Source organism: Erythranthe guttata, chromosome 12 (genome assembly GCF_056151865.1).
Source record: "Erythranthe guttata isolate IM_541 chromosome 12, IM_541, whole genome shotgun sequence".
In the NCBI taxonomy this organism is placed as follows: domain Eukaryota; kingdom Viridiplantae; phylum Streptophyta; class Magnoliopsida; order Lamiales; family Phrymaceae; genus Erythranthe; species Erythranthe guttata.
This window is the reverse complement of record NC_142544.1, coordinates 8,039,303-8,063,146: the sequence shown is the minus strand read 5'-3', so window position 1 is coordinate 8,063,146 and position 23,844 is coordinate 8,039,303. Positions and strand designations below refer to the sequence as shown.

The following is a 23,844-nucleotide window of genomic DNA, read 5'->3' as shown; positions in this document are numbered from 1 at the left end:
ACCCCTATACTCTATATACATAAAAGATTAAACAAAATAATAATGAAAGATTCCTCCCGACTCACTCCTCTCCATTCAACACTCGGCCTTCCTCACTACCACGGCGGCACCACACACACGCACACTGCTCCGCCGCCGTCGCCCCACTCACTTATCCATAATTCCTTCTTTCTGCCATTAAAGTACACAATTTCCGAGGAATAATTCATTCCAAAGTAAAATCATCCATGGCTTCGTCGTCCTACACAATTGTTTTCATCCTTCTTCTCCACATTTTCCAACGCAAAGGTACAACACCTATTCTTCAATATATATATATAAAATAATATATTCTAGTCGTGTAAAATTCTTGGATCAAATAAATCATAATTATATCTAATTTGATATATAAATATGGTGATCGATCATGCAGGAGGAGTTGTTAAAGGTGCAACATTTACATTTGTAAACAAATGCTCTGACACTATTTGGCCGGCGATTCTCGGCAGCCCCAAACTCGAAACCACTGGATTCCACCTCTCTAAGGACACCTCACGCGCCGTCCAGGCCCCCACCGGCTGGTCCGGCCGCTTCTGGGCCAGAACCGGCTGTACCTTCGACGACTCCGGCCGCGGCTCCTGCTCCACCGGGGACTGCGGCTCCGGCGAAATGGAGTGCAACGGCGCCGGTGCCACCGCCGCCACTCTCGCCGAGTTCACACTCGGCTCGGGCTCCATAGACTTCTATGACGTCAGCCTCGTCGACGGCTACAATCTGCCCGTGCTCGTCGAAGCCGCCGGCGGGTCGGGCCAGTGCGCGTCCACCGGCTGCGCGGAGGACCTGAACCAGAGTTGCCCGCCGGAGCTGATGGCCGAGGGCGGCGGCGCGTGCCGGAGCGCGTGCGGGGCGTTCGGCACGCCGGAGTACTGCTGTAAGGGCGAGTACGGGTCGCCGGCGACGTGCAGGCCGTCGGAGTACTCGGAGATGTTCAAGAGCGCGTGCCCCAAATCGTACAGCTACGCGTACGATGACGTCACCAGCACCTTCACTTGCACCGCGGCGGACTACGTCATCACCTTCTGCCCACCGCTCCCAAGGTACAACTGTTTAATGCAGCACAATTAACGTACAAGTCACTAAAACCCAGTTATTTAATTTTGCAGCGAAAAATCATCGAAATCAGATAACGGTATGTCAGATGGGTCAGGATCTGAATCCGGGTCGGGATCTGGGTCGGTTGAGGATGCTATGTTGGCTGATGGGTCATGGTTGGCAGAATTGGCAATTGGGGGGGAATCTGCTACCACGCACCCTTTTGGTGCAACTGCCCAAGCATTGGTGGCGTTGTTCACTGTGTTGTACATATTACTGCAGCAGTAGTACATTTGTAATTTTGGTCAAAAATCACAATATTAGTTTCTTTTTTTTTTTTATCAGAAAATCACAATATTAATGTTAAATTGAAATTTGATTATATAATAATATCGATTTAGAATTATTATTTGTGATGTATATCGACAGTTAGTATAGTCATACCACCCATGCTTGCAAGCTTATGTTATGTGCAACAAGAATTGCAATTTAATCATTTGGGTCGTATCCATGCTATTATTGTAAACTAGTATTTTGCCTTGTGCGTTGCACGGGCGGATATTGAAAAAAAAAACATATGATAAGCAAAATTAGAAATTAATAAACATCAAAACAATGTAACCGAAAATGTAAAAATTTCACTAATTGCAATCATAATCTATTATATTTATTTTGACAATAAAATTTAATACACATGCGAGTGCTAGAAAAAATGAGAGAAAAGTTAGTGCTGGAAGGAAAAAAAAGAAGAAAAAAATTCAAAGAAAAAAAAAACGTGAAAAAAAAATTCAAAGTTGATCGTGTTTAGTGGGGAAGGAAAAAAGGAAGAGAAAAAAGAAAAGAAAAGAATTAATAAAACGTGTCCGATAAAAAAAAAAAAAAAAGAGAAAATTTAGTGCTGGAAGAGAAAAATAAAATAAAAAGAAAATATTTCAAAATAAAAAATGTGAAAAAAAAACTGATCGTGTTTAGTGGGGAAGGAAAAAAAAAAGGAAGAAGAAAAAAAGAAAAAGAAAATAATTAAAAAAAACCAAAATGTGTTCTATAAAAAAGGAAGAAAAAACAAATTATTTTAAATGTGCTATAAGAAAAAAAGGAGAAAATAAAGGAAACAAATATTTCACAAAAATATTTATACAAGAAAACTGTTTTTAGGATTTGGGGGCAAACCTTTCTTTTATATATAAAGATGTCTATTTACTTTACGTGTGGATTTAACATTTTAGAGTTTAATTTAATAAATGAATAAAACATTGCACCAAAAATATTAAGCTTAATGCACACAAGATCTAGAAAACTCACTCAAACAAGTTATCTATATATCGATTGAAGATATAACGTTTTAAATTTAACACCACAGAAATATTGCAATAAAATACGGTAAATTTACGAAAATTCTCCTGAACTTAGGTTAAATAACGAAGTAATTATCAAAATTCCCCTTAACTAACTGTTGATCGAGACTTTTTTAACAGAAGACGTGTAAAATCTATTGTACCCTTCTGTTAAATATGCGAAAAATAAAAGAAAATATCTGAAATTATGTAAAGTCTATTATACCATCAATTAACTTGTGTTAAAGTTGTTATGGGAAAAAAACATTTATCATTGTTCCTAAAAATAAAAAAGTTTTTACTTTCTCAAAATTACCCATGTTTTTAATTTGCACCACATATTTCAATATCTTTTCACTTTAACCACATTTTTTCACTTTCATTTTCCACACTCGTTGTTTCCATCTGTGACGATTCACCTCACTTCCCTCTTAACTTGGAAAACACATAGAGAAGATTACGGTTAAACAAGCCCTAACCACGAGAGAAATTGTTATTCTCATCCATCGTTGCTCGAATCGCGAAGTTTACCTCCATAAATCAAAGGTTCGTAACGATTTTCTTTCAAGTCTTTTAGGGTTTTAAATTTCGGTAAAAAAATTAGGGTTTTTGATTTTTATTCAATATAAACTTGTATTACAAAAAACACATTCACAACTTTTTAATATTACCATTACCCCCAGATGGTAACTTTTGTCTTGAAAAAATTAGCAGTGGTAGAATCGACATTTTTGAGGAATATTCTCTAGAACTGAAAAAATTCCGTGGAAAATCACACTATAAGGGGTCAGTGTAAGACGGAAACAAACGTCGGAGGGATTTTAATAATTACAGATAGATAGGGGTGTTTTTTGTTATTTAGCCTAAGCTTATGAGGGTTTTTGCAATTTACCGTAAAAGGAAGAAACAATATTTAATAACAAAACAAATTAGAAATGATTCCTTCAAAATAATGAAATCATATGATTTGTCAAAACTACCGTTAGTCTAGTGTAGCTTTAATCTACACAATATTTTCTCTCCTTCACATGATTAATGTTTTATTTTTATATTAGTGTGGTTTACATCTATCGTATGGTTTGCAAGTTATTATACGAGAGTATGGGGATGTTTGGTTTCATTTCCAAACTCACTTTCCAGTTTTATACTATTCATAAAACCGAGATCATGTTTGTTTCACAATTTTATCCAGAAATTCCCATTTTTTCTTATCAAATTTCTATTGAAAAGACACTATTCATACTTTTTTCAATTTTCAAACCTACTAAAACCTACTACTAACCTATATATTTTATTCCAACAACTCATTTCTCTCTCCTCATTAATATTCACACTCTCTCTCATCTCTCCTCATTAATATCTACACTCTCTTTCCTCACAATTTCTCTATCTACTACTAAAAATAATAATAATAATAATAATAATAATAATAATAATAATAATAAACAATAATAATAATAATAATAATAATAATAATAATAATAATAATAATAATAATAATAATACTAATAATAATAATAATAATAATATAATAATATAATAATAATAATAATAATAATAATAATAATAATAATAATAATAATAATAATAATAATAATAATAATATTGTTATTCTTATTAAAAATAATATTCATCGTAGAACTAGTAATAATAATAATAATAGTAATAGTAATAATAATACTAATAAATAATAAAATAATTATAATTATAATAATTATAATAATATAAGAATATAAACAACAACAACAACAACAACAACAACAACAACAACAACAACAACAACAACAACAACAACAACAACAACAACAACAACAACAATAATAATAATAATAATAATAATAATAATAATAATAATAATAATTATTATTATTATTATTATAATAATTATAATAATCATCATCATCACTATATCATCATCAATCATTATATTCTACTTTTGCACGTACTTTCGTAGAGAAAATTCACCACAACCAAACATATTCTCATTTCTACACCTACATAAAACTAAAAATACACCTTCATCCAAACATATTCTCATTGTCTACACAAAAACCAATAATCTACTTTTTCCATCAGAAATTTTGAAAACTAGAAATTCGTTTTGGAAACATAACCAAACATCCCCTATATGTTTACACAGTTCCCTCGTTTCCAAAAAAAAAAAAAAAGGACAAAAAGTTTTATTTCTATTTTTATTTTTCACCTTTTCTAGCGAACTTTTTGGGCGCTATCTCTGAGAAAAAAAAAATAGTTGATATTTTAGATACCCAACTTTCACTTTGAAAGGACGGTAAGTAAGATTGGAGAGTTTTTTTATTTTTGTCTGCCAATAACTTCGGCTATTTCCTTCTCTCCCATTCTTTATTCATTAACATAAATTATACTAGTATATTATTTTTTGTAGTAATCTACTTGTAGTTTCTTTTTGTTTTCTTAAATAATCTTTTTAGATCATTAATAATTATTGCATTTGATCATTCTTTAATTCTCTCTATTTTTTAATTATTTTCAAATTCTCAAATTCTACTACGTAGTTCGTTGTACCGATGAATCATAAATATATTAATTGAAATATTAATGAAATATATATTTTGTTGAACGTATACGTTTTTGTTTTTTCTTTTTTTTCTTTTGATACTTTTATGCTTATTTTGTATTTTAAATTAGTTACATGCTAAAAAAATAGCATGCATGCATAGATCTATGAGATGCTACCATGTGATTTTGCAATTTGCATCATAGATCTATACACATAGCTACCTATAAGCACACATACATATGGTATGTGTGTGACTATGCATAGATGAATGGTGCAAAATCACCGGATATAACATCTACAAAACTCATAGATGGATCAGCTTATACTTCTCAATATTGTTGCAGTTAGATATCTTACAAAAATGAGTTCATGTAAGTTTTATAATAATTATTTTAAATAAAAAATGTTTTTTTTTATGTGGAAAATATATATATAATGCACTCCAATTTGGAGACCGTCTTTAAAGCTCGTGTTAGGTCCTTAAATTCTCTGATTGCGTGTGATTTACGAAATTTTAATAGTCGTTTTTAGCTTTGTAGACGGATTAAGGATTTTATTAAATGCGTCTTGATTTTATGAAAAATGTATATTTTTAGACTAAAATGACCATATTTTATAATTAATAACATAGAGAAATGAATTAAAAAAAAATATTACAAAGATTTAATAAGAGTATAAAGTATAAACTGAAAATTAAGTAATTAATGCAATATTAGAAATCTAAAGTGTTAGATAATATGTAATAAAATATTTTTAAAAAGAAATAATTATTATGGAACAGATGGACTACACCAGTAAAATTTTCTAATCTTTCATCAAAATTTAGTGGTTCCATTGAGAGAAACCATTTTCGTTGATGTAATAATGATTTGTTGATATAATAATGATTGTCTTGAAGATAAACATAATATTCATTAAAGTTTGTACTAATGTGATTTAATTTAACAACGTAATTATGAAAAAGTGAAAAGTTGCTTGAATAAAAATATTGGTGAGAGAGTCCTTAAATTTGAATTGATAAATGGGTTTGGGGATAATTATTTCTAATAAGCAACTCATCATTGCTTTGTTCTATCAGATAGAACTTACCGATTAAAATATTTAGTGCATAATTGTATTAGTAATTATTTACTTTACGCACATTATATATTCGTATCGACAGAAAAACACGCAGCCACGTGTATGAATTGTGTAGGCTCTATTCTCTTAAGATAACAATGCGAGAGATGTAAATTGCACTGGACAATGCGTACCGAGTTCTCTTTCCACACCTAACACACCTAATAGGCTGTCATTCTCAACCGGCTAGGAGTGGACTTTACTTCCATTACTTACGCACAAATATTTCTAATATCAAATAAATTATATTTAGTGGCAAAATGCAAAATGATATCATTTGAAAAGAAGTTGAGTTAGAGACTATTTCGTTGGCGTACCACATAGCACACGATTATGGTGGTAAATGGGTTGAGCTGATTCGAAAAAAACTTGAACTTGAACTTCAGCATTTTGGCGAGTCAAGCTCGAGTTTTTTTTAGTTGTTCGTTAACTCACGAACTAGTCCGCGAGCCTTCATTTTATTTATTTTCTATTTTTTATATATTATTTTTATTTAAGTAATATATAATAATATAAAATGTTATAAAATTAATATAGATAGAACATATAAAAATTCAATATACCTATATATATATATATATATATATATATATATATATATATATATATATATATATATATATATATATATATATATATATATATATATATATATATATATATATATATATATATAATTATCAGTTCATTATTATTTTGTAATTTTTTGTTATAATATAAATAATTTTTAATAATAAAAAAATAATTAAAAAAAAAAAAAAAATGAGCTTAGGCTTCAACTCGAACTCGTCAAAATCGGCTCGAGCTCGAGCAAAGAAAAAATACTCGATGAACTCAAGTTCGAGACTGCCAAACAGTTGAGCTCGGCACGTTGACACTCCCAGCGGACAGGCTGTGGATCAAAAAATGTTTCTGAAATTTGAAAGACGCACTAAATACTACCTAATATTTTGAGAATCGCTCTGAAGTTTAATTCCTCCATTCGCATTACCCAAAATACACACACACACACACACACACACATAGATATATATATATATATATATATATATATATATATATATATATATATATATATATATATATATATATATATATATATATATATATATATATATATATATATATATTTGTTATGTTTTGCACTTTAATACAATTTTAAGAGTAATAATTTGAGAGTTAGTAACAACCATTCGCATCCCCAACTTTATCATTTATCTTTTGATACAAAATTTGAATTATGGAAAAACAAAAAAAGAGAGAGAGAGAGAGAGCGCATAAATTTGATCCAAAGGGAATAAAATGTAACCTTTTTGACAGCATAAAAAGCATAATATCATATCTTGCCAGAATATTTCCTATTGTTTTTAGAGTAGGGTGGTGTAAAATGTTATCTTTCATACTTTGACATAAATGAAATCAGGACAATTGAGGGGGAATCTTTTGCATGTCAAAAGTTAGCTGCACTCAAGTAATTTTTATTCAAATTACCAGCACATATAAAATACACAAAGATACATAAAAAGAAAGAAAAAAAAGCATTATATCCATCAACACCTTTTTCAATATGAACTGTAAATTTAGAAATTACTATTACTACAGGCATTACAAGACGTTCGAATAAAAACGAGCACAATATTTTAAATAAGGGTAGACGAGTCTATCTTGAAAAATAATCAAAAACAAGAAATGGCTAAAATCGGAGTATAAAAAGTTCACCGTGTAATGATGACCAGTAAAGGGTAACAGTGATCTGGATCGTAGTTGGGCCACGAGTGATCACCACCGTTGATTAAATTTTCATGCCGCCTCCAAATTTCTGTATCGTAGGCCTCAGTTACGGTGAATTGCAGCCCACTCTCCTTAACTTCCAGAAGAAACTTATCCAACGAATCGCCTCTTTTGGGGCCAAAAAGTATTGCTTCAGAGGGACCACTTTCTTTCAGCAAGCATCTGATTGTTCGAGCCAGGCTCTTGTGGAATTCCTTAAAGAAAGTGCTGCAAAAAAGATGACCTTATATTACATAATCCGAGTTCTTGAAAACATTATGCATAATAAATGTTTTTAATGGTTAGTTTGTATAAAGCAATTAATTACCAGTCACTTGCAATAATGACGTCAAATGTGCCGGAAATATCGGAGACTTGATGCTGACCCCAATGAAGTGTCATTGACTTCACCTTTGTACTGCCAAATGAAGCAGAGTTCGCATCTATGTTACGCTGTATATCTGCTTGTTAAGAAATTGGAACCAAACGTGAAAATAAATTCACTCGTGAAGCATTTCGACACGTGGTAAGCATACATATGCAATTAATTAATAACTTCAAAGTTCCAATTAAAAATTATTAAAAAAAAAAAAAAAAAAAAAAAAACACACACTACTATAGGAATGGGCAATATCGTAATTTCAAAGTTCTAAAGCTGATAAAATCGAGTGAAAAGGATACAATCAACGACTTGAGGGTTTCCATCTGATATCACAACTTCTGATGCTTCTGTGGCCATAGCAATAACTAAGCCAGCTAACCCGTACCCCGATCCAAGTTCAATTACTCTTTTGTTCCTAGAAATAATCGAAAACGTATGATAAATTAGATTCAACAGAAATGAAATTTGGTATTGAAAATGAATATGAAGTTATCGTAAACCTGAAGCTACCAATATGCGACATGGAATAATACGCAAGTACATCCTCTGAAGGCCACTGACCTGTTCGAAAGAAAACGAGAAACTTATAAGTGAAAAAGGATGTAAACATCTTGTAAAAATTACAGTTAGTACACTAATTAAAGAAATTAATATATCTAAATTTCTCTACGAATTGTGACTTCCATTATTTGACTTTGCAATAAAATATTCCAGTTCTGTAGTTCCAAGTTATTTTGTCCCTCTAAATGAAATAAGCAAAATATCAATAACAATAACGAGATATAGTAGAAAATAATCTTAGGGTGCATAAATACATAGGTTGATTTTTGGACAAGACATACTACGAAAGATCGATATTTATCTAACTTATTTATATGATCTGTAGATATTTATAAGGCTTCAATGGGCAAAGACGCTCAATAAAGGCATATCACACACCTAGTTGACATAGAGTTCTCGTCTTATGTTTAATAAGTAGAACATATACATATGTCTTAGGACATGTTTCTGATTATTCATATGTTTAGACTGCCAATTACGAGAGAGCAATTTGGTCCGTTACTGACAAAAGTTCTATCTAAAAGTACTTTATATTGTCACTTCTTTGGTGATCAATGTTGATTGCACAACTAACAATTCAACCATCTTATCTGAGATATGCCATCAAAGCTTTTCCATGTATTTGACCATTAAGGAAAATCAACGGACTACAGTAAGCCCCGAAGTTCACGAGTTCGTCTCGATAATTTCCAAGCCGATATTAATGACATTAATTGATGTCCGTATAATGGCCAGGACACAGATATGCACTACTTTACTTCTTCACTAGGCAAACGCGAGTATAATGATTAGCCACTTTACTTATATAACTAAGTTCTCATTTTACAGATCTTGATTAGATCACAAAAGTTCTTATTGTACACATTTTGGCGATTGATTTTTTGTGGATATATTTCATTAATTAAAAAATATGGCATCAATCATGAAAAAAGAACATTCAAGTTAGACCAACATTGACTTGAAGGTCAAATTTAATTTCAAACCAAGCCCATGTGAAAAAATACTACTTCAGACCAAGTGTAACCATACCTAGTGTCCAAAGGAGAACATGTATTGGCCTATACTAAGACCAGTGATAAGGTAAATCACTGAACTCATAACCGAATGATTTATGATTGTAACTTGTAATGATAAAAAAATGTCAGTATTATCCCAGTTCCAAAACGAGGATATCTTATTCCACAACTAACTTACTAGTTGTATCAGTTCACACACAACTTTGATCCAAACGAGGATATCTTAGTAGTCCTTATGATCTAGGAAAATCTAAATTTGATGTTCACTATTGAATCATCAGCGGAATCACAGCAGATTCTAATCCATCATGGCCTCTTACGAATTAAAATGTAGAAAGTAAATAGTAAAAACAAAAAAATAACTAAGCAACATGGAACCACATATTTATTTCTCAAAGAGATTTTCAAGAATTCATAGCAACTTAGTATGTTAGCAGGAAAAGTTTCAGCAACAAACTGGAGAATGATTTATGCCTTTTACGATTCCCTTTAACTATAAAACCCGTACAGGGAAATAGGCCAAGTAGTGACCGATATTATCCCTTTTATTTCCCAGTTAAAAGATTCAATCAACTTTATATGAAAATTGGTCACATCCAACACGACTTATTGATAAGATCAAGTCCTAACTTCTCGTCTAAACAATACAAGTCCATGTTTTTCTTTCAAGAATCGACATTGTACTTGCTTTACTTGAGATTCAGTCAGCAGATGACACACCTAATAAGAGTGTTATGCGAAGAGGGAGTCTTAATTTTTTTTTCTATTTTTTTTTTATCAAACTAATATTCTCTTCACATTTTAATAAATTAAATTGCTACAACATCCTCCGGAAGTGAATATAGATACAGGCTTAAACGTATATGCAAACTGTTAAACTGTTTGGAAGCAACTCGCCACAACAACTTACAAACAGTTTTCAACTTCACCTAAGCATGGAAACTGATTGAACTACATACATATAAACCTTTATCCAAACTCCAATCATATTTCTTATCCTCCAGTACTCAGAGAAACAAAAAAAATCTTGGGTTTCTCGTAATTCAAGAGGTGTCGAAAACTCAAACCAAACAGAAGAAAAACATGATAGAAGTAGTTAATTGATAAGGGGATAGATGGTTTTATGAAACACGGCAGCAGATTCATCGAGAAGTGAGATAGTTTCTACTTACATACAAGTCCCGTGTTGTCAATATCAAATCGATTACAGACTTCGAAGTCATTCAGATCAACGCAATCTTCCCATCTCTGGCTGCATGAGCTCCACATATAAGCCACTAGTTACACTCCCAACAAAAAAATTAACAATACAAATAAGAAGCAAAAAATCTATAACCTAATGCAGTTTTTTCTTCAGAAGAACTAACCCGCCAATTTTTTCGCACCGAATCCGATTATTATAACATAGAAATGAGAAAGTAAATACATCAATTCCGAGCAACATGAATCAGTTTAGACAAAGAACTGTACAGAATTGTAGCCTAAACTCACCGTAGGAAAAGCTTGGGAGCATTAGGAAACGGCAACGTGTAGCAGAAAAGAGCATCTCTCTTCCGTGGGGAAGGATCTGAATCTTCCCCACTTTCGTTCACTGAATGGCAGGGTATCAAATTGAATCCATTTCTCGCTCTTCGTGATACTTTATCTAAATTGATTTCTTCTGACGAGTTTTCTGCAAATCCTTGGCTTGTTAGAGAGAGAAAAAAAAGGAGCTTTTTTATGATGATTAAATTTAAAAATTCGATGTACATGCTTACCGGAATTAGATGAAGGACGGCGTTGAATGGCGCGGCGGAGAATTTTCCATCGCAAAGACGAAGGTTTTGGGATGGTGTGTGAGTTATCAGTCTCCATTTCTGCTGTTCCGTTTGGTTGTCGCCACCGCCGGCGACGTCGTTTGGTATTGTGCTGTGCACTTGAAGTATTGGAGTAGGTCGTTAATTTTTTTTTTTTTGGTTAAATTACACCCACACCCCTGAGGTATGCTTAAATAACTTTAAGGTCCCCGTGGTATCGATAATTACACTTACCCACTTGAAACGTAGTTATAAACTCTAATAAAATAATGCATTGAATACGTTATTACGATAGAGTTCTAACGGACTATTGGTTTCAAGAAGTGGTGGAGACAACAAAGAGTTATGGGTGATTTAAGAAATATTGGGCGAGCCATGTCACCTCATAACTCCCCATAACTCTATATGATCTCCACTAGCTAAAAGTAATAGTCCATTAGAACCCTATCGGAATAATGTATCCAATGCATTATCCCGTTAGAGTTTCTAAAGACGTTTCAGGGGGTGAGATCGTACTATAAGAGCCTTAAAATTATTTAAACATACCACAGGAGTGTGGATGTAATTTACCTTCTTTTTTTTATATAATTAGGTCGTTAATTGTAAATTTGGGGAAATGGCGTAAGGTATAATTAAGAAAAAAAAAACAATTTTTGTTTGCATAATTAGAAATAGGGTGGGGACTGGGTTGAGTCGGCCGATTACCAGCCTAAAAACCGACCCATCCGTCAAAATTTGAAAACTGTTGCCGACCCAACTTTTGTGGATCAGTTGATGGTTGACAACCGAATATTTAGTTTTGAAATGGGTCGGTTGATGGTTTATACCCGCCACCTAGTTCACTTAAAAAAAATCAAATTTAGAGTAAAAATATCCATCCACATTCTGCGTAATGCCTGGTTTTTTGAATTTTTTTTAATATTTAATTTATATGGTATTATTTATGTAAAAAATACGTAAAAATAGCATGTTTATCATCAAAATCAAATATTCGTATGAGTTAAGTATAAAACTACAGTTACCACTACAAACAAACCATAAAATAACATGCAACATTAAATTATATTCATCTAATAAATCAAAAGTTAACATTTATATAGTCTTGCGTCTTCCTTTTTTTTTTTTTAAGATTAAAACCTACTGTTGTTTAGTTGTATTAGGCTAATAGTTAGGGCATAAATCAAATTGCAACTGATTTCTTGTGATAGAGGGAAACACCACGTTTCAACATCCCTTTTTTTTTTTTTTTTTTTTGCCCAAAACGACGTAGTTGACGTTTTTTTTTTTTGAATTAATTAAAAACGTGTGGGTCAGCAAAAAAATCGGTTTTTTAGCCAGTTTCCGGGGTTCAGTCGGACCGTTCAAAAAACCGGTTTTTAGACAATTGGACCGTTTTTTTTGTGATTTTCAGGTTTATAGTGCTAACCGGACTGACCAAGGCACCGATTTGCAGTTGAACCGATCGAACCGACCGGTCCGGTCCGATTTTCAAAACATTGGATTTTAGGTTGATTTTTATTAATGAATTGAATTTTTAATTGTAATTTTACAATACAGTTATTTCAAAATTATTAATAAACAAAAACATGATAAAAAAATATAAAAATCCGGTTGAACCCGATCGAATTGATCCATCCGTGACCAGTTAGCTCTCTAGTTCTATGTGCAGTCCCGGTGTGATATTTGACAAAAGTGTGTTATTTTTACTCTCCTAGTCTCTCATTTAACCACCAAATTAAATAAATTACTATATTTTGCATAAAACTGAAATTATCATCCAAAAAGTCCTATTTTGCCTTTATATGTTTTTATTAACCGGTAAATTAGTTAGAGGTCCCTTAAAAATATTCTCTATAGCTATATGGACACGCACATTTTATATTTTGCTAAGTCCATATGTGGTCCCTGTAACGGAATCGCATAGGAAAACTAACAATAACGGCGAAGTGGTGATTTCGAGCGCTTAGTTGCACAACTTAATTATATTAATAAACAACAATTTAGTTAAAATACAGTAAAGAAAAAACTAAAACAAGAATAGATGTTTCCCATAGACACAACTTACACGGACAACTTAGTTGCACAACTTAGACAGCTTATTTGCACAGCTTAGTAACACAGCTTAGTTAAATAAGCTGAAGAAAAAAAAATTAAATCTCTGGTGCGCATATCACCACCAACATTACCATCATCATCACCATCACTAAACAATTCTTAATACTTTTTCGGTTTGAGTTACGACGAAGATGAATGAGTGTAACAAAAGTCGTATGTGTGTGCGCGTGTGGTTGCATGCGTATGTGTGTATGTAGGCGTGTGATTTATATGTGTGACTGTGTGCTAAAGATTTTCAACGATGACATCGGCAGAGAGTAGAGATGGGACATACTTAAAGAAATGCTCCGGATCGGGATCTGGCGGAGTCTGGAATCCTGAAGAACACCAAACTTTTAGCAAATTGCGAAAGTTGTTATATCCTGATTTAAAGAAAATTTGAGTTCATGGATGTTTAGCAAATTGCCCATTTATTAAAATAAATCCATACAAGACACAAAATATTAATTTTGGGAATATATAACCGGGAGTTGAAAAGGTCATTTTAGTGGAATAAATAAATAATTGTTATTTTTTCAATTGGAAAATTGAATCTTAATGAATTATTGGAATCTCGTAATGTTTATCCGTGATGGTGGTGTAGGAAAGAAAGAAAAATCAAGCTAAGAATAAGATTGAAGGCAAAATGGGATTTTTAGTCGATATTTAGTCCACATCATTTTAAAATCAACATTTTAGGCCTATACGTTATACAATTATGAGAGTTTTGGTTCTATGACTTGCTAGAATAGATAATTCATTGGCTGGTTGCATGAGTTGATATTTTTTTAATAAAAATAAATAGATTAAAAATAAAGTATATGGCCGATAGATTGAACCAATGTTTTGAAAACCGGACCGGACCGGCCGGTCGGACCGGTTCAACCGCGAACCGCCGCTATGTCCGGTCCGGTTCGATGTGAAAAACCAAAAATCCCAAAAACCCGAGTCAAATGCCAAAATCCCGGTTCGACCGGTAAGAACCGGTTAACCCGGTGTAAACCACAAATTTTTCGAGTCTGCAAAACATAAATACAAGACAAGAAAATAGGGAACAAATAATTTATTAATCAAAACGATGTGGATTACAATCTCCGTAATTCCCCTGATTCTTCTCTCCTATTCTAATTTTGATTCAAGGGCTTAAAAGCTTGTTCTTGAATCGAACATATGATTTCCTATCACGAACACCTCGAATTCAAATATGTTATGAATTCGAGGCGGAGGCTCGAGACGTGAGCTTGAGAGCTCGATAAGTGTCTGTGTGAGTCTGGTTTTTTTGATGCACCAAAGATCTTCTTTTATAGGCACAAGCTAGGGTTAGGGTTTCTCGACTTGCATAGTGGGCCAGACATTTTAAAGCCCAAATATATTATGGACTTTAATTTGAGACCTAAATTAATAACCGATTTATTTTGGTTATTAATTAGTAATTTATCTCAAAATTTCGATGTCTACACCCGGAACCCAGTCCAAAAACCGGTTTTTAGCTCAAAAGAAAATTCATGGCCGGATCTAAGTCAATGGTGGTCGTGGGTGATAGAATCTTGTCGAAAAAGGTTGTTGGTGAACGGATCTAAATGGATCTGAGTAGTAATGACCGAATCCAAGTGGTGGCAGCCATAGATTTCCACCGAAGAAAAGAAAACGAAGAAGGAGAAAGTGAAAATGAAGAAAAAAAATGAAAAAATAAGTTAAACAAATAGAGTATAAGTCTGGGTGGAAATTGGGATAGTTAAAAATAAACAGAGATAAAGGGAATAAAAGATGAGAAGGGGATGGGTATGTGGCTGACTGGCTGTGAAGACGAGAGGAAGAAGAAAAGAGAGGGGGGGGGGGGGGGGGGGGGGGGGGGGGGGAGGAAAGGAGAGAGAGAGGAGTGATAAAAGGAGAAAATTAAGAATTTTAAATTATATTTTTGTAAAAAAGTTGGAGTGAGTTGGGTAAAGTGATGAAAGTAAAAAACAAATATAAAAATATAAAATATATTATTTGTGAGGTATTAAATTAATAAAGATATTATATATAAAAAAAAAGTAAGAAACCCGGTTGGACCCCGGTTGAACCGGTCCAACCGTGACCCAGTAGCTTGGCCGGGTCGATGTCCGGTCCGGTTTTCAAAACATTGGATTGAACGGTTTTGGACGGAAACTAGATCCTCGATATTAGGAATTTAATATTCGGTTTTTTTTTGAATTTTCGGAACGTAAAATCGAAAGCTCATAAATATTTTAATTTCGATTCAAATAATTTTGGAAAACAAAATAGTGGGATAACCAACCCATCTATAATAGGTCAGTTGATGGTTAATATTATCAAAAGTTGGTTGACCGATAATTATCGGTTATCCAACTATACTATTAAAATTTCATTAAAAATATAAAATAAAGCCCGTGTTTTCTTATATGGTTATTGAAATTATCAAAATAATAAGTATTTTAAATTTTAAAACAATCAATAAAGGAAAAAAAAAATTGACCTAAATCTTCCACCAGTTTTTTTATGCCCAAACTTAAACAAAAAACCCACAGAACTTCGCTAAATCTCTTGTGCATGTTTGAAATTACTTTGAATTTTCTAATTATGTTTTTTTCCTTAAATTGTTATTAATTATTTTGAACTGATAAATGATGATCGCACCGTGGCATTACGCAAAATGTGGATATTTTTACTCCAAATTTTGATTGTTTTAAGTGAACTAGGTGGCGGGTATAAACCATCAACCGACCCATTCCGGAACCAAATATTCGATTGCCAACCATCAACCGACCCACAAAGGATGGATCGGCAACGGTTTTCAAATTTGAGCAAAAATGGTTTCACGGATGGGTTGGTTTTTATGCTGGTAATCGACCGACCCAACCCAGTCCCATATATATATATATATATATATATATATATATAATATTAGTATTTAAACTAAAATTAATTACAAAAAAAAAATTAAAATATTTTTAATAAAATTTTGGTAATTCAGTTATTTAGCGAACCAAACACTAAACGGGATGAAATTTTGGCGTATCCCGCAATTTCTGTACACTTTTACCGAATAAATACTCTGAAATTTATGAATATGAAGGAGTTTTTGGTAAGTTAATACATAATTAAAGGGGATATTTGTAATTTTGCAAACACGAGAGTTTTTTTTTTCTTCGTAATTTGCCTTAATTTGCCCTTTAAAATTTTTACTGAGGAAATTAGTGCATCTTAAATATCTTTCCGAAACGCCGTCGTTGCACTTCTCTGTGTTTCTCCTAATTCCGAGGACCAAATTAGACGCCTGTCTCTTCCCTTAGCTCTCTCCCTGAAGCTGGCACACATAACCTTCGAATCGCAGAAGCGTAAATTCGCTTTCGAATTACCGCAATTACTGTTGTAAATCCGGCTGACCTAAATCCCCAATCAAGAACCCTAGGTTTCGTAATTTTCCAATTTACATAGGCGGCGTATTTACTAGTTCTCCAACATGCCGGCCACCGCGGGGAGGGTTCGCATGCCAGCGAACAACCGTGTACACAGCAGCGCCGCCCTACAGACCCACGGCATATGGCAGAGCGCGATTGGGTACGATCCATACGCTCCGAACAAAGAGGACAAAAAGGAAAGCAGATCTTCTCAGAAGACCTCCGTCCCTGAGTCCGAGCCAGACGCCGGCGAAAACGCATACGCCAGTTTCCAGGGCTTACTCGCTCTCGCGCGCGTCACTGGATCCAACGCCGACGAGGCGCGTGGCTGTTGCACGAAGTGCGGGCGAGTCGGCCACTTGACGTTTCAGTGCAGGAATTTTTTGAGCGCTGCCAAGGACGAGGAAGGGAAGGACCTAGGTGCAATCCAAGCTGGGGTTTTTTCTGGTTTGGAGAAATTGAAAGGTGAGAGAGTGAAGGCCAGAGGGAAGGGTTTAGTCGAGGGCGATGAGAGTAGTGAGGAGGAGGAGGAGAGTGAAAGCTCTGATTCCGATTACGATTCGGAGATAGAGAGGGCGATAAAGAAAAAATACGAAAAAAGGGTTAGTGGTAAAAGTATCAAGGGTAATGATGATGATGATGATTATGAGTCTTCGGATGAGGGGAATCGTAGGGAGATGAGAAAGAGGGAGAAATTGAGGTCGAAGAAAAAGAGTGCGAAGAGAGAGAAAAGTGAGTCTGAGGACGAAGGAAGAAGAAAGAGGAGGAGAGAGAAAGGGAGGAGAAGGGATGAGGATGATGATTCGTCGGATGAAGAAGAAAGCGGACGAGGGCGAAGGAAGAGGAGCAAGAGTAGGAAGGAGAAGAGGAGGAGAAGGAGTCACCGGCATTCTGATGATGATTCATCGGATGATTCTGCAGATAGGCGGCATAAGCGACGGAGCAAGAGGAGGAGGAGGCGGCAACACTCGGTGTCTGATTCTGATGCTAGTGGCTCGGATGATCCACCAAGAGTGGGGCAGGACAAGAAACGCGCTGAGAGGAACAGCAGCCGTAAACATCGACGGAGAGAGGACTAAGCTTCGCTTATTTGGTGGTAGGTGCAAAATCCTTCTTTTCACAGTGTCGTAATGCGAAATCTTGAATGTGGAATCAAATTATGTTAATGAAGTCTGCGTTGTATTTGCTATTTTTTTTTCTGTTTCGCGTATCTTGTTGGTTTTGATTGATTTTCTTTGTTTCTTCTGGTTGTAAGAACTCTGATTTGTTGTTAAATCCTATATCTACATGACTATAAGTTGGTGATTAATCCTATTTATTTACGTACCGAAATAAATAGTTGATTACATTTTGTCAAATCCCATATTTGAACTTCCTCTTATTAGAGTTTCAGATATGTTTTACTTCCTGCTTCTTTACTATTTCATCATTTGAGTTGTTTTGCGAAATGTTTGATATGTGCATATCTTCTGATTTTCGTTAGAAATAAGTATTTCTTAAGTTCGTTGTATTTGTAAAAAGAAGATAATCATCTGGTTGAGCTTCATTTTCCAATCTTATATATTACATGCTGATGTTTGTATAATCTATTGAATAGGTTATGCGACTTGGGTGAATCCGGTTACCAAGTACATATTTTACACTGTCGAGTGTAGCTCTCTTTGTCAATTTTATATATCTCGTCGCAATTTTGTACTCAAGCAGCATGTGATTCACATGTTTCCCACCCTTCACGACATTGCTTACGAACACAATTCTCATGTGCACAACACACATTTATTTGTACCGAGCATGCATTCTTCCAAAAACATACATCTCAAAGTCATGAATCCTAAAAAAAGTTTCGAGTCCGATCCAGTTCATGAAATTTAGCTAGTATTTTGTTTCCCAAAATAAATCAATCTTTCGTGGTATAGATTTTTTTTAATTCAAGTTGTGAATATAGCTAGATACTTCGTCGTTCCCTTAAAACCTTTGTTGCTGCCTGCCAAACGTGAATGTAGAATCAATATCAATATGGAAAATATTTGTACTCGTTTTTTCTCTTAACTAATAAGATGAGATTTGATTCAATTTAAGTGAAGAAACAATAAAAGCAAAAGAGTAAGTATATTTTCCCCAAGTTTTGCTACTATTGGGAGGTTAGCTTGGTTTTCTTTAGTAGACGAAATGAGAGGATGACAGGTTATTTTCTTGTTGGTATCATTCTTCTTAACTCGGGTTTTGATATCTTGTTCGTATCATTCTCTTGTGAGAATAGCTGGCATGTAAAAGAAAATGTTATTAAAAAAAACCGGATAAATTTGCAGTTGCACTGGAAAATGCGAAAACTGTTTAAAACGGGGTTTCTGAAAGTAAAAGCAGGGACCTGATTTTTGAAGATGGTGGTCGGGAAAAAGAGGGAAAGAATTTCGGGTATGGGATTGAGCATGAATATTGTATGCCATGGATGAAAAGAAGAATAAAATAAGACGAATAGGAACAAGAGGAAGAGAGAGATCCAGACAAAAAACTCGTTTACCAATAAGTCCACACATGGTCCAGATTTTTGTAAATGACTAAAATAACTCCTCATACTTTAATAGCTCCATTATCATTCTTAACTTAATTTAACATCAATTGGACCCCGAATTTCACAAATTATTCAATTTTGACCAAAAACTTTTTTTTTTCAAAAAAAAAAATAATTTTCAAATATATTTTGTTTTGCGGCCGGATTCCGGCGTTGACTTTTCAATTTTTTTTTGCTTCCGGATTTTTTCGCCGGTTTCCGGCGTTGACTTTTTCGATTTTTTTTTCTTCTCTTTCTGTAACATTTTTTTTCTCGTTTAAACATCAATATTGTTGTGATTGATAGTAATATTGACTATGTTACTGTTAAACACAGTAAAATTAACTAAACTACAGTTTAACACAGTAACATTGCTATATTAATCTCTAGCACAGTAATATTAACACAACAAAACTCATTATTATTGTGTAATAGAATAATATTACTATGTTGACCGTTTAACAAATGTAAACATAATAAAAAGCCAAAAGAAATAATATTCTGCGAGTGACAGTAATATTACTATAACAACAGTAATATTACCGTCAACCACAATAATATTACAATAATATACAGTAATATTATAACGTTACTCCGTGAGTAACTCAAACAAACAAAAAAAATCCCAAACAAAATAATAATATTGATGTGGTTGACAACAATGTTACTATAACAACAGTAATATTACCGTCAACCACAATAATATTATTGTGTTTACAATAATATTACAATAATAGACAATAATATTATTACGTTACTCCGTGAAGAACTCAAACAAAACAAAAAAACTCAAAAAATTGATAATATTGATGTTGTTGACAGTAATATTATTGTGTTAACAGTTATTTTACTGTCTATGACAGTAATATAATTACGTTGACTTGTCAACAAATCGAAAAAAATAAAAAAGATAAAAAAAATAAAAAATAATAATATTACGATAATTTACTGTCAACGGCAGAACAATTACATAAATGTATTGTCAACGCGAGTACAATTACATTAATTAACTGTCGTTGACAATATATTACGTTATTTACTGTCAGTGATAGCACAATTACGGTCAACGTTTAGCGGCGGACGTAAAAAAAAGAAAAACAAAAAAAAAAAAGAAAAAAAAACTTCAAAAAACACTTAAAAAAGTCAACGCCGGAGACCGCCGGTCAACGCCGGAAACCGGCGAAAAAATCCAGAAGATGAAAAACAAAAAGTAGAAAAAGTCAACGACGGAGACCGGCGGCAAAAAAATATTTTTTTGAAAAAAAAAAAGTTTTTGAAAAAAAAAAGTCAAAGTTGAATTTTTGTGGTCAAAATTGGTTTTTTTGTAGACAAATTGATTAAATTGGGGTTACAATTAAGAATTGGATACCAAGGGTTGGGGGTAATATTGGCATATACATGAATGTTTCCTTTATTTATAATAAATATTAGGGTAAATAGCACTTAGCCCCCCTGTGGTTTCCAGGTTTTGCACTTTACCCCCTTCTGATATCAATTTGGTCATTTTACCCCCTTGTGGTTGACAAGTTGTAGCGACCGTCTGATAAACTGTTAAAGTTAACGGAAAGTGCAGTTCACTCGCCCAAATTTGTAGTGGTTGAAGGTTTTCAAGTTAAAATATTATATTAAAACCTCTTATACCCATTTTTTCCTTTAATAAAAACTCTACAGCCATCCTTATTTTTCTTTTAATTAGAAAAGCATTACAGATGCATCTTTAATTTCTATATTAATTATTTTTAAGATGTTATATTAATTATTTTTAAAATACTCATCTAAATTCTTTTATAATTATTTTATATTTCAATAAATCTTTGTTAAGTTAGTTGTACTTTTAGCCTTTACATTTAAACAAAAATTAAAACGTATATATATATATATATATGTATATATATATATATATATATATATATATATATATATATGTATATATATATATATATATATATATATATATATATATATATATATATATATATATATTATAAATTGCAACATTAGAAGGGAATATCAAAACTTTTGTTTATGCTGAAAATAATATACTACTACTGAAAAATAATTTTATTTCCTTCGTGTTTTTGCTTAAAGAAATGAATTTTATATTTTTCATTCTAAAAAAGAAACAACTTTAATTTGCCCTGAAAATTTGCTTTTATTTTCTCCGTTTTGCTTACGAAAAGGGAAGCTGAATGGGCACAAAACTCGACTGCAAAAGCAAATATTCAAGAAACAAAAAGTCGTCTGAATTCATTAATTTACATATCATAAAAGGGATTATAGTAACAATAATACTAATTTGAAGAAAAACAATACAAATCAAGCAAATATCTTAAATTTCTACAACAAATTGACTATTAAAAGAAACCAATACACATGGTAAAATGTATTTGCTATAGTGTTGGAATACTCGAAAAATAATAAATCTCTATATTAAAAAAAACAAAGGACAATATTTTTTAGGTTACTATAGTGTTGGAATACTCAAAAAATAATAAATCTCTATATTAAATTGTAGGGAGTTTTATGAAACAGCGGGGGGTCATGGCCCCCTGTTTCAATTTGAAAATACTCGTCCCCTCCAAAGAGTATTTTTAGATTTCAATCGTATAAGAAATTAATTTATACTAAGAAAAATTAGTTTATTGTATATCCATGTGTTAATAATACAAATTGCTAAAAGGCTCTACGTAATGACAATATTAACCAAAAAAAAAAAAATCCTTATAGTACTTTTTTTTAGCACTAATGAGATTTTAGAAGCTAGTGTGCTAAAATAATTGCATTGTATGGATTTTTTGCTGATATTAATTGATGACACGAATATTTTAGTTAGAATTAGGTTAAAAACAAGCGGTGTGTGTTGAATGCAATAAATCACTAAAAAATGAAAATATTAAATTGCAAAAAACTAAAAATAATTTTTTTTTTTTTAATTTGTTCTTCTTACCTCCAGTACCTCCATCAACTTTAACGAAGAGAGATTCTTTGCAAGATTTTTTTTTTGAACTCTTGATAATTGTATTTTAGTCCTATGAATTGATGTTATTTTTAACTAAATTCAATTGAATTTACATTTATTTATTAAAAAAAATATATAACCTGCAAATAGTAGGAAAATAAGGGGTAGTCCTTTTTCTGTTAACTTTAACGGTTTATTAGACGGTGCTACAACTTGTCAACCACAAGGGGGTAAAATGACCACATTGATATCAGAGAGGGGTAAAGTGCACAACGTGAAAACCACAGGGGGGCTAAGTGCTATTTACCCTAAATATTAAAAGGATGGGCTTATTGGTGAAAGAGATATATCCCCTAAACCTAGAATAATAAAGATGTTTGGTTGAAGACTTATGCACAAAACCCCTAATTTATATTGTTGGATAATTAGGTGAGATTTATGGTTGATTTTTATTATTGAATAGACTTTTTAATTGTAGTTTTACAATACAGTTATTTTAAAATTATTAATAAACAAAAACCGCATAAAAAATATAAAAATCCCACTGAACCCGATCGAATTGATCCATTCGTGACCCGTTTGAAAGAGGCGTGTTATTTCCACTCTCCTAGTCTCTCATATAACCACCAAGTTAAATAATTTACTATATTTTGCTTAAAATTGAAATTACCATCCCAAAAGTCCTATTTTGCCTTTATATTGTTTTTAGGGCTAATTACGGCCACTCCTGATTATGGTTAAATTATGAAAACTTCCCTCATATTTGGGTAATTACAGTCACCCCCGTCAACTATGTATCTTACGAAAATACCCCTCCATAGGTAAATTTAGGGATATAAAATCGGTAAAATCGAACCAAAATTTCGGTACGCCAACATTTCATACATTTTACCAAACTAGATATACGATTTGGTTCGGTAAATAACCGAATTACATAAATTTTAAGTAAAAATATTTAAAAGGAGGGGATGACTGTAATTACCCAAACAAGAGAGCGGGTTTTGTAATTTGACCATACCTCAGGGGGTGGCCGTAATTTGCCCTTGTTTTTATTAAAGGGGTTGGAGCTCCCTAAAAAATAATCTCTATAACTATAAGGACATGTGCATTTTGCAGTTTGCTAAAAGTCTCTATAACTATAAGGAATCGCTTAGGAAAACTAACAGTAATGGTGATCATGGGGTGATTTGCACAACTTAATTACACAACTTAGTTATGTTAATAAACAACTATTTAGTTAAAATACAG

At 32.8% G+C, this 23,844-nt stretch overlaps 2 protein-coding genes and 1 pseudogene across 3 annotated transcripts; 2 read left to right on the top strand and 1 right to left on the bottom strand.

Annotated features, from left to right (window-relative positions):
* On the top strand, window positions 1-1,477 carry LOC105965787 (thaumatin-like protein 1). Its single transcript, XM_012990344.2, has 3 exons — window positions 1-288; window positions 413-1,076; window positions 1,143-1,477. Exons 1-3 carry the CDS (start codon window positions 228-230, stop codon window positions 1,357-1,359), a joined length of 942 nt encoding a protein of 313 aa, XP_012845798.2. The 5' UTR covers window positions 1-227; the 3' UTR covers window positions 1,360-1,477.
* Window positions 1,478-7,604: 6,127 nt separating this feature from the next.
* On the bottom strand, window positions 7,605-11,719 carry LOC105965786 (S-adenosyl-L-methionine-dependent methyltransferases superfamily protein). The gene is made up of 7 exons (XM_012990343.2): window positions 11,550-11,719; window positions 11,284-11,464; window positions 10,965-11,044; window positions 8,716-8,776; window positions 8,515-8,630; window positions 8,162-8,294; window positions 7,605-8,061 (listed from the first exon to the last, which is right to left on the bottom strand). The coding sequence occupies exons 1-7, from the start codon at window positions 11,644-11,646 to the stop codon at window positions 7,779-7,781; spliced, it is 951 nt and encodes a 316-aa protein (XP_012845797.2). The 5' UTR covers window positions 11,647-11,719; the 3' UTR covers window positions 7,605-7,778.
* A 5,294-nt stretch (window positions 11,720-17,013) lies between these two features.
* LOC105965785 (CAX-interacting protein 4 pseudogene) lies at window positions 17,014-18,444 on the top strand (annotated as a pseudogene). Its single transcript, XR_016034871.1, has one exon. The product of XR_016034871.1 is annotated as a CAX-interacting protein 4 pseudogene (transcript).
* The last annotated feature ends 5,400 nt before the right edge of the window (window positions 18,445-23,844 follow it).